We start from the raw sequence: 14,661 nt of genomic DNA, 5'->3' as shown, positions 1-14,661 counted from the left end.
TGAACTACAGCAAAATGTCGATTCTTTTCAGATCTTCAGATTTCAAAAACTACATGTATTCTAATGGTGTTTTTCCTCTTTAGTACCACAACAAAGTGTCCTGCTTCATGCTGCAGCAAATTGAGGAGCCTTGTCCAATAGGAGCTCATGCTGCCCTTATAGTGCCGCCCACATGGATCATTCGGGTCCGACGCCATCAGGTAACACTGCTTTAAGTTAACCTGGTTTGTCTTTAAATAACAAAGAGCCAGAAACAAACAGTTTCACTCAGAAATATGAAGTGAGTTACGATCAGAGGTGTAGCATGGACCAGGTTGAGCGTTCAGGAAACATCTTTGTATGATGTAATACACATATGTATTGTGTCAATAAAGGATTGATGTACTTAACCTTCAAACGAATCACACACATTTGTTTTAATGAAGGGGAACTCTTTTTCTGTCATTCTGAGCACAAGCAGCATCACATCTCCCGATCTGCTCCTCATGAAATCAACCTGCACTGATCTGCAGCCTCTGTTTGTGTCTCCGGCAGTCATCCATGAAGTCGAGTAAGAAGAAGAAGAGAACGTCATTCAAGAGGAAAAGCAGTAAGAAAGGAGCTGAGGTCAGTCCTGCACTCTGTTCTCTGGCCACACATGTTACAAATAAGATATTTCAAATTCTCCTACAGTGGTTTAGTTCAGAAGAGTAGCTACTGATACTTTCTGAAGTTTGAATATATTCACAGTTCAAAAAAGAGAAACCATGGAAGCATGGGTGTATGTAATCAAACAGGCCAGCAGGTGGAGCAGTGATTACAGTTTAGTCCCCAATGTCTCCTGTCCCCAAAAAGATGTCCATGTTCTATCCTGGATAAAATGTTTAGGGACACAAGCCTGTAGACCAGTCCCAGTTTAGACAGCCTGAATGGACAAGCTCTGCTACAGAGGATCTGAGCAGATCATGTTCTTCTCTGACAGGAAGGACGACAGTGGAAGCCGTTTATAATCCGACCCATTCCTTCACCACTGATGAAACCGCTGCTGGTGTTTGTCAACCCCAAGAGTGGAGGAAACCAGGTACTCATAAACAAATAAGTCATCCTGGTTACAGACCAGTTCATCAGTGAGCCAGTAGGTAGTCATTGAGTCAATGTGTCAAGAGTCACTCATCATGTTCTAGTTTTTCACTCAGGAAACCTGTTAGGAAGTGAATCGAGTCAAAAACTGAATGTGTGCTTTTATGTGTGACTACATTTAATATAGAATCACTTGATTAGGACGCGGACCTTGACCCATCACACTTAACCTGGAACTTGAGACTGGACTTGATTCTGGCTTATGTAGCTTCCAACATCCTATTTGTTTCTCTGTCTGACAGGGCACTAAGATCCTGCAGTCCTTCATGTGGTACCTGAACCCTAGACAGGTATTTGACCTGAGCCAAGGAGGACCAAATGAGGGGTATACAAACACACACACACACACACACACACACACACACACACACACATACACACCAAAACAGTTAATATCAGTTAATATTAACCAGTGTCAATCTTGCAGCCTGGAGCTCTATCGTAAAGTTCATAACCTGAGGATCCTGGCCTGTGGAGGAGATGGCACTGTGAGTAGTAACACATACACTGTTATATATAATTCAGTTCAATTCAGTTTTATCTATATAGTGACATATCATAACAAAAGTTATCTCATGTCACTTTCCATATAGAGCAGGTCTAGACCGTACTATTTATAATATTATCTCCAGAGACCAACAGTTCCACCATGAGCAAGCACTTGGAAAAACTTCCTTTTAACAGGCAGAAACCTCGGGCAGACCCAGACTCATTAGAGGATGGTCATCCACCGCAATACTCATCTTTGTATATGGATACATAAACAGCAGAGGAGAGGAACTCCAGTCTGAAAATATATGTGACTGAGTAGACTAAGAAATACAATGAAACATTACATTTCTGATAAATTTGGATTTCATTAGTTTGGTGCAGTAAAAAGTGGGTTTTACGTTGACTGATTGAGTTGCCAGGTGTACATCACCAGCAGCTGTAGATACCGGTATTATAATTGACCATACAATGTTAACAAAAGTAAAAAACAATCTGTGTGATGTAATGTGTTCTTCCTTGGATCATGTTCCATGACTTTTCAATAATCCTGCTGACAAATGAACAAACAACTGAAAACATAACCTTCGTGGCCGAGGTAATTAATAGGACCAGTAAACAAATAGTGATGATCATCTTTAATTTACAGCATGGCTATTTATGAAGAGGAAGTTTACGCAGATTAAAGCAGAAGTGATGAGAGCACTTCTGAACTTAAACAGTGACAGTGACTTTCTCTGTATGCTGGAAATGGAAGGTAGATTTCTGACCAAACCAGTTTAGTGAAGATTCAAAATATATTTATAGTTTATAGCCACTGTACTGCAGTACAGTACTGTTCCATAGAGGAATGTGGTACAGTGGTAACATTGTCTGTCTAATCAATAAATAATAAAAGGGGTATCACTGGAACTCTGATGGACAAAAAAAAATGTGTAAGAATGATGGCTGGATCTGTGTGTCCAGGTGGGCTGGATCCTGTCTTGTCTTGATGAACTGGCATTAAATCCTCAACCTCCTGTTGCTGTGTTACCACTTGGGACAGGAAATGACCTCGCCAGGACCCTCAACTGGGGAGGGGTGGGTACAAACATGACAGATGCACCCTCACACAACTAATCTGTGAGCCTAACTTTTTTTTTCATTAGTTTATCATCAGTCTGTTCGTACCTTTGGATTACATCCTGGGGCTCGAAGTCAACTTTCCTTCTCAGTATCTTTAACTGTCCCACACTTCACAACCATTGTCCCCAACTAAAGTTTTTCACTCTGAAATTGCTCATTAAACCTTTCCTGAAGACAAGCACAGTAGACCGTACACAGTTACATTACGCATATACTCAAAAATGATGATGATGAAAATAATGCAGATCAATTAGGACGTGCAACTTTTCTGGCACAGATACAATGACAAAGCAACATGTGGGGAAAATACAAATCTCTATAAACAGATATGAATGCTAAATTATCATCAGACATCCAGGTTAAAATCCTGTTGTATGTTCATATAAATACAGTATATCTGTACATATATATCTATATGTTTTATACTCATACGCATGTATTTCAGGGTTATACAGATGAACCTCTATCTAAGATCTTGTCCCATGTTGAGGATGGAACCGTTGTCCAGCTGGACAGATGGAATCTACAGGTTGAACCAAACCACTGTGCAGGGGCTGAACCAGATGAACAACAGACTGATAAGGTCAGTGCATATACAGACACCAGACCAAATGTTTCAGACAGCACAGGGGACCACACAAAGGTTAAGAAGACAAAGTGTGCCTGTCTGTTTAATCTAACAGCTGCCAAACAAACAAGAGCTTCTGTTTATTTGTTGTAATCCAGAGGGAAGAGTCACAAACTCTGGTCAAATCCATCTGAGAGCTCCACAAATTCACAAATGATATGTTACAGTAGGTTAGTATTAGTATGTTTAACCCTTCAAACTAAATGTAAAAGCTGACTTTGAATTAGAACAAAATATCTTTACAACCGCTGACAGATGCCATAAAGATTAATATGGATATCCAGTCTGCTGATGATGGCATAAAACCATCTGCGTCTCCTGAACTACGTGACATGAACATATAATCAACTTAGATGTTATTTTTAAAGTCAAGTTAGTGGTGTCAGCTACAACTATAGCTATTAGGCTACCACATAACATCTATATCCATCCTTGATATCAGTGTTGGCCTTCATGACCTTCATTTTTTGAAGCCAGCTTGGTCTGCTTTCCTTACTAGAGGTTTTAGCCTTACAGCTAGAACTGAAAGGGATAAAAAAAAAAAGTAAAAATGTTCAATTTAACAGCAGAAACAATCATGCTAGAATTAAGAGCGTGGATACTTAGGTGCGTGGCATAACAAATGGCTTGTTTGGAGCCGCCTCAGGTCCACCAATGATCCACATTTTTGCAGATTTTTAATTAGCCGGGAGGCAGAAGAGGGATAACTACCAACATAACAGTGACCAGAACCACATATTCTGACGCATACGCTGTCAATTCTTTATAATGTCAGAGGTTCAGACTAATACATTTTCATTTAAACAGTTTAATTAGTTCCAGTCTAATTAATTCCACACACCATCAGCACCATTTCAGAAACTATTTACGTTGCATGCATGAAAAGGCATCATAATGATTTCTTGTCACCTAAATAAATAAATAAAACTGAAAAAAGTTTTCAAACTCAGTCGGGATCAGCAGCAACAGTTTAAGTGTGGGTGTAGCCTTCATTACATACATACCTACAACCTACCTACACATAGATAGATTTATATAAATGAATCCCTATGCCTGTTATTCTTACATATAGGTCTAACGTTCCATATCTTTCATAATTCCAGCCTTGTTTTCAATATACAGAGGAAAGCTATCCGTGCTGTGAGCGCCCCCTGTCTTCAGTTTGTGGTATTACAGTTTGACGACGGAGTGAATATCTTCGAGGTCACAACAGGTCATTTAATAAAACGAGATCAAGTTTGTAGAAAATGCTCTCATACAGTGGAATGGCTCGTATGGAGACTAACATCATCGCACATGAATACAGATGAGCTCATTGAATCCACAAGAGTCTCTGCTTTCCAGGCAGAAATATTCAAATACACTTGGCGAAAATACCACATTTATACTGCATGCAAAACAGCATGGCTTTTGCCCAAAGCGGCATGGGATTAGCATAAAGTGGGCATGTCTGTAAAGGGGAGACTGCTGGGTTTTACCCTTAGAGCCCTTTTCTTTCCAGATATCTTGAGGTGAGAGGGGGGGTCGGTGCCTTGCTCAAGGGCACCTCGGCAGTGCCCAGGAGGTGAACTGGCACCTCTCCAGCTACCAGTCCACCTTCCATATTTTTGGTCCATGTGGGACTTGAACCGACCACCCAAGCCAAGCCAAGTCCCTATGGACTGAGCTACTGCCGCCCCCTCTCATCTGGCTCTTAGCTTCCTCCTGCCTGTATATATTAAATATGATATTAATCAATACACAGGGGCATGAACAGGATTCAGAGTGGTCTACATTTTTCAACCCAGATGCTGTGTTTTTTATGTTTGTGTGTGTCTCAGCTTCCTCTAGATGTTTTCAACAATTACTTCAGTCTTGGATTTGATGCTCATGTGACTCTAGAGTTCCACGAATCAAGAGGTACATTCATTTTAATTATCAAATTATTTAAAAAGCATGTTGTTATTTTGTCGTAGGAGCAGTGTACATTTGTGGAAACTGTTTTCAATTGAATTTGCTACATGTATATGAAATGTTTTGTTCATTTGCTGTCTCTCTGTCATTGTTTCAGAGGCCAACCCTGAGAAGTTTAACAGTCGCTTTAGGAATAAAATGTTCTATGCTGGGGTGAGTGCACCTCCACGTGAATGTTTCTATTTAATACTGTTTGGCTTTCTCTGTGTCCAGAAAACATACAGCAGCAGATCAACACTGAAAACATCAAGTCAATTAAATCTCTCTCTTCTTTTGCTTTGGTGACAGCTCTGCACACCCTTTCATTCTCTTAGTCAGCTTCATGAGGTTGTCACATGGAATGATTTAATTAAGTAGGATTTCTTGTGTTTGAGACCATTAGTTTCATTGTTCAGAGGTAGTTGTTGGCATACAGTAAACATTCAACTACCTGCAGAGAAAGTAAATGGATGTTATCTATCTTATGTGTGGTTCCCACTGTGAAGCATGGACTAGAAGGTATGATGGTGGGGGTCCAGATCAAGGATCAAGGAATCTTTATTATCCCTGAGGGGCAATTTGTATTAAAGCAGCAGGATGTAACATAAATAACACATACAAATGAAGGTAACAACATCTAGTAAAAGACACAATTTATACAGAACATAAAAGTTTATCCCCTCACATTGTGTTATTAAAAATGCCCATAGCAGCAGGAACAAAAAGGTTTTTGTATCTACTTTTTAGAACATGCATGTATTATTGTCTGAATAGCAGCTGTGGCTCTGAAATATTCAGTTATTCTCAGAAATCAGTTTGAGGTCACACCAGCCACTTCCTAGACCCAGGATGTGTCCAATGTTGGTCTCCAGGCCTCTTTATGTGCTAAACCTGACTGTAGGTGACTGAGATCAGGCTATGTTTGGAACTATACTGAGAGACACACAACTCTAACGTATGAAGTGAAGATCGTTGTTTGGGGACACCTTGTGTCTTACTCTGCCAGAGGCAGTGGAAGCCTCCTCTGAGAGAATCCTGCTTACCTATCTGCCTGTCTATGTCTGACTGTCTGTCTCTGTGTGTGTGTCTCATACAGACAGCATTCTCAGATTTCCTGATGGGAAGCTCTAAAGACCTGTCTAAACACATCAAAGTTGTGGTGAGTAACTGTCAATCAAGCAGTCAGGCAGTCAGTCATATGTGTGAAAACAATGAGTCACTGCATCACTCTGTCTGTTTGTCTGTCTGCCTTACACTGTCTGTCTGTTTGTCTGTCTGTCTGCCTGTGTCTCTCTCTCTCTCCCTCTCTCTCTCTCTCTCTCCAGTGTGATGGGACAGATTTAACGTCGAAGGTTCAGGACTTGAAGCTGCAGTGTCTGGTCTTCCTCAATATCCCCAGGTGATTCTAACACTACTACTGTTACTAATACTACTGTTACTAATACTGCTGTTACTTATAGGTAAAGGTTTCACCGTGGAGGCTGGGAGGCCCATCAGGAGGGCCACAGCTTGTGTCAGGAGTTGACGTGTTGCCTTAAGTAAGGTCTGATTTTTCTGATGTTGTAAAGTGCAAAGCAGCATGAACGGGCAACCGAGGCGACATAATTGGAAGAGGTTAGTTGGTCATAAATCATAACCCCTAAGTTTCTCATCACCCTGGTGGGGGCCCCAGACATAGGGAGTCAATTTTGATGTTGATGTCATGGTGTATAGTAGGTTTAGCTGGGAGGACCAGCAGTTCAGTTTTTGAGAGGTTCAGCTGGAGGTGATGTGCCTCCATCCATGTGGCGATGTCTGAGAGGCAATCGGAGACCTGTGCAGAGATTGAGGGGTCCTCAGGAGGAAATGACAGATAGAGCTGAGTGTCATCTGCATAGCAGTGATAGGAGAAGCCATGTGAGCGGATAAATGGACCCAAGGAGGTGGTGTAGATAGCAAATAGAAGGGGCCCCAGCACTGAGCCCTGGGGCACCCCTGTGGTGAGGTGATGCGAAGTGAACTGTCCAAGCCAGGATACACTGAATGAGCGCCCTGTCAGGTAAGAGTCAAACCAGAAAAGAGCCATGCCAGAGATGCCCATGTTAGAGAGAATAGAGAGGAGGATGCGATGGTTAACTGTGTCAAAGGCAGCTGATAAGTCAACAGAATGAGGACAGAGGACTGTGCTGCTGCTCTTGCTTCTTTTAAGGCTTCTTTCACAGACAACAGAGCAGTTTCAGTCGTGTGACCGCTCTTGAAACCACATTGATTCGGATCAAGAAGATTGTTCTGTAGGAGAAATTCTGAGAGTTGCTTAGCGGCCGCCCGTTTAATAGTTTGGATAAAAAAGGAAGAATTGAGACAGGTCGATAGTTCTCGACCTGAGCAGGGTTGAGAGAGAGTTTCTTGAGTAGAGGCGTTACTCAAGCTGCTTTGAATGCAATGGGAAAAGTGCCGCAGGTCAGTGACGCATTTATCACATACGTGATAGCTGGCATGATGGTTGGACTAATGGATTGAAGAAGGTTTGTTGGTATAGGGCCCAACGAGCATGTAGTAGGACGACTACATGTCAACAGTTTGGATACCTCACTCTCAGAGAGGGGTGTAAAGCCACAAAAGGAAGTGCAAGCAACTGTGCTAGGTTGCGAAAGTGCAGTAGCTGATTCGGTGCCGCCCAGCTAGGCTGGAGAGAGAGATGTAGTAGGACTGCTACATGTCACAGTGTTAGGAGTCGGGTTGAGGATGAGCTGGTCAGAGAATTGGCTGCTGATTGCTTCCACTTTGCCTGTAAAGAATGATGCAAAGGTATCAGTGGTAAGGCTGGTAGGAGGAGTAGGAGGCGGAGGGTTGAGTAGTGATTTGAAGGTGGATAAAAGTTTCCGGGTGTCAGTGACACTGGACTTTGTTGTTGTAAAAAGCAGTCTTTGCAGCAGTGACGCTGGTTGAAAAGGAGGATAAAAGTGTCTGGTAGCCTTTGAGGTCATCAGCTAGTTAGGATTTGAGCCATTTTCTTTCAGCAGCTCTGAGTTTGGTGCGTAGTGATCAGAGGATATCATCCAACCATGGCTGAGATTGGTTGGGTCGAGCAGGCCTCGTAGATAAAGGACACAGCTTGTTCAGGCATGAGTTCAGAGTACAGAGTGACTCAGTGGCATGAGTAGGAGGACTGTGGACCAGCTGGAGGTCAAAGGAATAAATTAATGACATAGTTGTCAGAGACTGGACTGTCTAAGTGGATGTTCATGTCACCCAGGACAAGCATACTGATACTACTACTGTTACTAATACTACCTTTTATAGTGTCTGCAAAAACTATACTACTATACTATACTATAGTATACTATACTATACTATACTATACTAAAATACTGCATTGTACTTGTACTGCACCTTGTGGTGTGGTGTTTGTGTTCACATGTTAAGTTATGTCTAGTATAATAATAATAATAATCCAGTATTTACTTGCCAGTGGTTGCTTCTAGTGTATCCGCTGTGTATAATATCCAGTAATGCGACAGCAGTTATTTGAATTGTATAGTATATGAACACATTACGGACTCTAACATGAAGGAGGAACAGGCAGTGTGGAGCCTTTATTTGTGTGAATGTGAATGTGGTGCAGTCATAATTTAGACTAATGTTTCCTTTCTGCTCTTGGTGTCTTTTATATTGGTTGGTGTTAATTATATGTGTTAATTCGCTTGTGTTGAATGTGCTTTCTTTTACTGCTGGGAGCACTCTAATATTATACAAGCTGTTTATGACACAGAAGAAATAAGCCACCAATTAGTGTTTTTTCTTCTTGTTTATTGTTGTTGGTAAATGATTGAAAATGTGCAATAAACACAATCCCATTGGTGAGGGAGCCTCATCATCACTGCTGTAGCTGTGTGTCTCTGTGGTCAGTGAAGAGTTAATTGTAGAGAGGGTACAGGTCTGTAGATGGAGAGACTCCATCCTGAAATCAGTCACAAGGAGTTTTAATCAAATCAGATGATGATGATGAGTGTTCTGCTGCCGTAGATAATGTGTGTTTCAGAAAATGAAGCATCATGCTGGCTCAGCCAGAGCACTGAAGTTTCACTCACTCTGTGGCTGGTGATGTGATCATATTCATGCTCTTCGTCTACATTATAACCTGACACACTCGCAGTTACTCTGCTGGTTCCACTTATGCCGATGCACCACCCTCTGATTTTTTCATGTCTCTTTATGAAGACGATCGGCTGACTCTTGGATTTATTGACAGCTGCTCAAACAGCAGAACTCTTTCTGTAGAAACGTGATGTGTTCAGTTTCTTGACGTGAACTGATGGTTATGATGATGTGCTGTGTGTGTTGTGTTATTTAGGTACTGTGCGGGCACTACACCTTGGGGAAACCCCAGTGAACATCATGACTTTGAACCTCAACGCCATGATGATGGATACATAGAGGTCATTGGATTCACTATGACGTCACTGGTATGGAACTCACTGTGTCCTGGTAGCCATGGTTACTAGGGAAGAACATCCAGAAGCCTGCTAAGAGTCTGTCTCACTTAATATAAATATAAATATAATCTTACTAAGAGAGTCAGTTGTGATTGGCATAATTACTGTTTATAATTACACTAATTACCACAGCAAGTGTTGGTGCCTCTCCTGTTACACTGAATCACAGAGCTAAGAATCATTTCAACAACTACTCACACATTTCAGATTCCCATGTCCTCTTGGTTGACTAGAATGAAAAGTTTTTTGACTTTTTTCATATTTTCTATTCTCGTATACTTTTCTGATGTTTTGCAAAACAGGCAATAAGACATGTTATTGAGTGTGCCTGAAATAGCATACTTATACTATTCCTCTGGCCTATTAGTGTGGATGCCCAGAGGGAGCACAAATTATTCAACATTTTCTACAATAATTTAATGCATTGGAAAATGCGCTTCTCTAATTAGGGTCCAGAAGATGGCACCATTGCTTTGCAACCTCATGCCTGCACTCAAGGGCCACAAGGAGCACTAAGCTCAAATTCATACAATATTTCAAAATATCCTACATTTCTATCTTTTCATACAAATTTCCATACATTTCAGCTAATCTCACATTTTGCTTTAATATCCTACAAATTCATACAATATTTCACAGTATTCTACAATTCTCACGTTAAGTCAAGTTGACTTTATTGTCAATGCTGCTATGTGTACGGTACATACAGAGAATTGAAGTAGCATTTCCATTCTATCCCTGGTGCAAAAAACAATATACATGACATGTAATATAAATTATATAAAAAGTTAAAATTATAAATAAAGTCTATATATGGCAAATATAGCAGTATAAACAGAATGAATAGTATAAATGTTGCAAATATTGAAAGATTATTCAACTTTTTCCAGTTAATCACACACATTGTTACAATATTGTACAAATTCATACAATATTTCAAAATATCCTACAATTCTATCTTTTCATACAAATTTGCCCAGATGCATCGGGCATTTCAGCAGAGGGCATCCATACCATATTTCCGCAGGAAATGCAATTTTTGAGTGTGCCTGAAAGTGCACATTATATACTATTTACCACGCTTATTATTATTGAGTGTGCCTGAAATAACACACTATATACTATCCTGGATGCAACGAATACTGCTCATTTTTACCTAATTTTGACACCTAATTTCATAAACTTACCGTTATTTTTGATCTTTCAAATTTGGCTGGGTGGTTAATAACACTTTGTTCTTTAGTCTGACATACTCAGAACACAAATTTATTTTGACTTTACACAGACTTTAAAGAAGTGTTTTATGAAAGAAGTGCTCGACAGGACAGCAGAAAGTGTTTTTCAGTGACCTTTTAGGTTTTTCAAAGATCCCAAACCATTTATCTTAAAAACAGATGCTAAGCTTTTAAATGTCATCATCATAGACAGTACAGACAGTTTTATTTGACCCAACTACCAACGTGAGTTTAAAGTCATAGGTTAAAAAATAACCAACCATCAGTTGGTGTATTTAATGCTCATAAAATCAAAGTCACAACTTAAGTGATAACTAATTGTTAAATGATTTATGATTGATTGACACAGTGTGTCTATGTGTGTGTTTGTAGGCTACTCTCCAGGTTGGAGGTCATGGTGAGAGGTTGAATCAGTGCAGAGAAGTCACCCTCACCACTACCAAACCTCTGCCAGTCCAGGTACATACTGTACATACACCTGCTACTGTACTGCTTCATGTTTGTAGCTATGTTGTAACCTTCATGCTCTTCCAGCTGTGTCTATGCAATTACACAGATTATACACACTGAGCAGACATTCTGTTACTGAGGATGACCAAATGCAGGGTATTAAATTCTGTGTGCTTGACTGGTTGATGTATATTATTGTTAGGTGGATGGTGAACCATGCAGACTTGCACCCTCCGTCATCCACATCAGCCTCAGAAACCAGGCCAACATGGTTCAGAAAACCAAACGACGGACCTCACTACCACACCTTAATGAGTAAGACTCACACACACACACACACACACACACACACACACACACAGGCTTCGACAGCCTTATCCAGCTAAAGTGAGTATCTCTTTCCGAACCTGTGGCCATGGTAAATAGCATTATAATGTGTAACCATCACTCTTCCACAGATGAGCGTCACCTAGATACAGTCATGTACAACTTAGAACAATATTTCATTTGTTTGTTTGTGTCTCAGTCAGCAGCCAGTCCCAGAAAGGCTTAGGATCAGGGTCAGCAGGATCGGTATGACTGACTATGAGGCTCTGCACTATGACAAGGACAAACTACGGCAAGCATGTAAGGAAACACACACACACACACACACACCCATCCATGTATAGTGGTGCCAACAATGTTAATTAGGAATACAATTTTAACATTGCTATTGTTATAATCACCACCATGACTTCATGTGCATTTGCAGATTGAACAAAACAATATAGTAAATCTAATATAATTTTCTGATTATTTGGTTACATCACACCACCTTTCCAAACCAGCTGCTTCGTGCTTGTCAGTGTGTGGACAAGATGTCTGCCAAGAAGCAGCAGGTCGATGCATGAATGATAGCAGCATCTTCAGGCTGAAGTGGGCATAAAGCTGCTTGATCATTAGAAGGTGGAGCAGTGATGTGAAGGTCAACAAGATCATTTTTAGCTCTCTCTCTCTTCATCCCGCATCACAGCTGCTCTGCACTCCTCCGTGCTGTGGTGTAGCCGTGCGTCTGTGTTCACATGAAAGACGTATTTGATGTACATACTGCGCAAACACGCGCACACACACTTGTGCGCACACACACTGTTTGCATCACTGATATTTCAGGATTACAGAGGACAGGCGCCTCCTCTCTCATTAGGAACAAGTTCACGTATATCAGAGTTTTGTCACTGGGGGGCGCTGTTATCTTTTACTATAAACATGTTTTATAATACTGTATGTTATTAATTTCTATGGGTGTAAAATGTAGACATGGTTCTTTTTGTTTCTGCGATTTATATGTACTGTACAGGGACTTATGGGAATATGTATATGTATGCATACTTCATACTAAGTCATATTAATAATTCATAATCACTTTTTTCTATTCGTTTCAGTTTTAATCATTTTTCATACCTCATCCTTTGTTCTTACTATCTGAAAGTTTGAGTTGTTCGCTCATTATGCAAATCAATCAATGCTCTCAACTTGTGGCTGTGTCACAGTTGGAGAGATGATAAAAATATGATTCATACCCCGAGGCACAGTGGTTATATCATCTCAATGGCATGTTTCTCTCTGTGGCTCTGAATTCCAGCGTGAACATGGAGAGGATACAGAGATTATGCTGTTTAACAGATGCAGCACAATTTCTGTACGCACTCCGTCTAAAAGAGCATGAAGCTTCAGATAAACAGAACACGGTTTAATGTTCATATAACAGGTGAAAAATGTGTTGTTTTGCCAGAGACTTAAGAGATTTATGTTTTACAAAATTGCTGCTTCATTTTCAATCAGACTCATTCAGAGATACAAAAATAATGAGAGCAAATGTCCAATTTGTCCAATAACAAAGTCTGTATTAATGTTATATAGTGAGGTATACTATAGAAGTACAAGATAGAAGATAGATGTGTGGATTAATAATGTTACATGGCTCTGAGGAATATTTGGATGCCAGACACTACTGAATAAAAAAACAGTGACCATGATACACTTTTCTGTCATGTTCTGACCGGGTTTCTGTCAGTGAAGTTACTACTGCTCGCTCACATCGCAGTCTTCCTCATTGAGGTATTTAGTATCAATGGGAGGTGTGTGTGTGTGTGGGTTCAGGAGCTTCTCGCTTAGTTTCACAGTTCTTTCAGTACAGTGAGCCGTGTGATGTTCAGCCAAGCAGTGGTGTGTTGGTGCAGCGGGCGGCAGGCCGGCGCTGCCTCAGGGAGCAGTCTTTGTTTTAACCGTGTACGCCGGCTTACTGATGACAATCCAGCTTGGTCAAGCTCGTTTGATAAAATAAAAGACAGCAATTCCATCATCAACTTGGCATTAGATATGGATTTCAGTATTGATGTAATTCTTGGATACTGGGATGCATCACCTCAACACTAGATGAATGTTTCAGCCCTGATCAGGCTGGATCGTGCTTTAATCATATTCTGTGTTACACACCTTCATTTTCTATTTGATACTGGCCAACAGTTATGCATTCACCAAGCAGCAGATTACAGTGTCTTTCTTCAGCTTGCTTCTTGTCCATTATTAGCTATCACAGTTGCAGTCTCCAGTTGGTATCTCTAGTATCCCTGTAGTTAAAGGTTTCAATAAGCAACAAAGATAATGTTCTCAGTTATAATTTACAGCATATAAACTAAATATCTGTTGGCTGTTTGGTCCTCAACCCCACAGTGCTGCTGGTTGTCCATACTACGATATATTTAATTACATTCTTGAGTCGCAGTTCTGCATACATGCCTGCTGGATGACTGGAATTAAAACCAGCAGTACTCAGAGGCTACGGAGGGGTGGAGTTGAGCACCACTGTATAAGTAGATATCAAAGTGCTGTTGGATAATTGTGTTGTTCCTCTGTATCTCCAGCCATCCCTCTGGGACTGATCGTGGTTCCTGGCGACAGCGACTTAGAAACCTGCAGAGAACACATCCAGCGTTTGCAGGAGGTAAGAAGGAGGACGGAGGGGAGGTGGGAGTGAAGATAAAAGGGGCATGGTATGTGTCACTGTTTGGGACAAAGAACAGGCACAAAGCAGGATGAAGAAGCGGGGAAGCAGTAAAGTGAAGCATGTTTTAAAGACGTGGGACTGAATTGGACTTTTACAGTTTTACATTACACAATAACAGAAACATAACATTCAGAAAGATATTTTGTTTAGTGTTTCAGT

At 40.7% G+C, this 14,661-nt stretch overlaps 1 protein-coding gene across 7 annotated transcripts in view; it reads left to right on the top strand.

The window, feature by feature from the left end:
- LOC104937050 (diacylglycerol kinase zeta) overlaps positions 1-14,661 on the top strand; it is a 99,281-nt gene that overhangs the window by 35,621 nt on the left and 48,999 nt on the right. For all 7 annotated transcript variants that reach the window (XM_019260335.2, XM_019260334.2, XM_019260333.2 and 4 more), the window contains 16 exons: positions 84-200; positions 535-606; positions 962-1,060; positions 1,362-1,444; positions 1,547-1,607; positions 2,575-2,688; positions 3,179-3,316; positions 5,182-5,260; positions 5,412-5,467; positions 6,390-6,452; positions 6,619-6,692; positions 9,627-9,738; positions 11,376-11,462; positions 11,656-11,768; positions 11,980-12,080; positions 14,360-14,439. In XM_019260335.2, coding sequence (XP_019115880.1) covers positions 84-200; positions 535-606; positions 962-1,060; positions 1,362-1,444; positions 1,547-1,607; positions 2,575-2,688; positions 3,179-3,316; positions 5,182-5,260; positions 5,412-5,467; positions 6,390-6,452; positions 6,619-6,692; positions 9,627-9,738; positions 11,376-11,462; positions 11,656-11,768; positions 11,980-12,080; positions 14,360-14,439 — 1,449 coding nt within the window. The remainder of the gene's footprint in view (positions 1-83; positions 201-534; positions 607-961; positions 1,061-1,361; positions 1,445-1,546; positions 1,608-2,574; positions 2,689-3,178; positions 3,317-5,181; positions 5,261-5,411; positions 5,468-6,389; positions 6,453-6,618; positions 6,693-9,626; positions 9,739-11,375; positions 11,463-11,655; positions 11,769-11,979; positions 12,081-14,359; positions 14,440-14,661) is intronic.

This window comes from Larimichthys crocea, chromosome XIII (genome assembly GCF_000972845.2).
Source record: "Larimichthys crocea isolate SSNF chromosome XIII, L_crocea_2.0, whole genome shotgun sequence".
NCBI lineage: Eukaryota > Metazoa > Chordata > Actinopteri > Sciaenidae > Larimichthys > Larimichthys crocea.
Note: the sequence above shows the minus strand (reverse complement) of the source record. Positions and strands in the feature narration are given on the sequence as shown.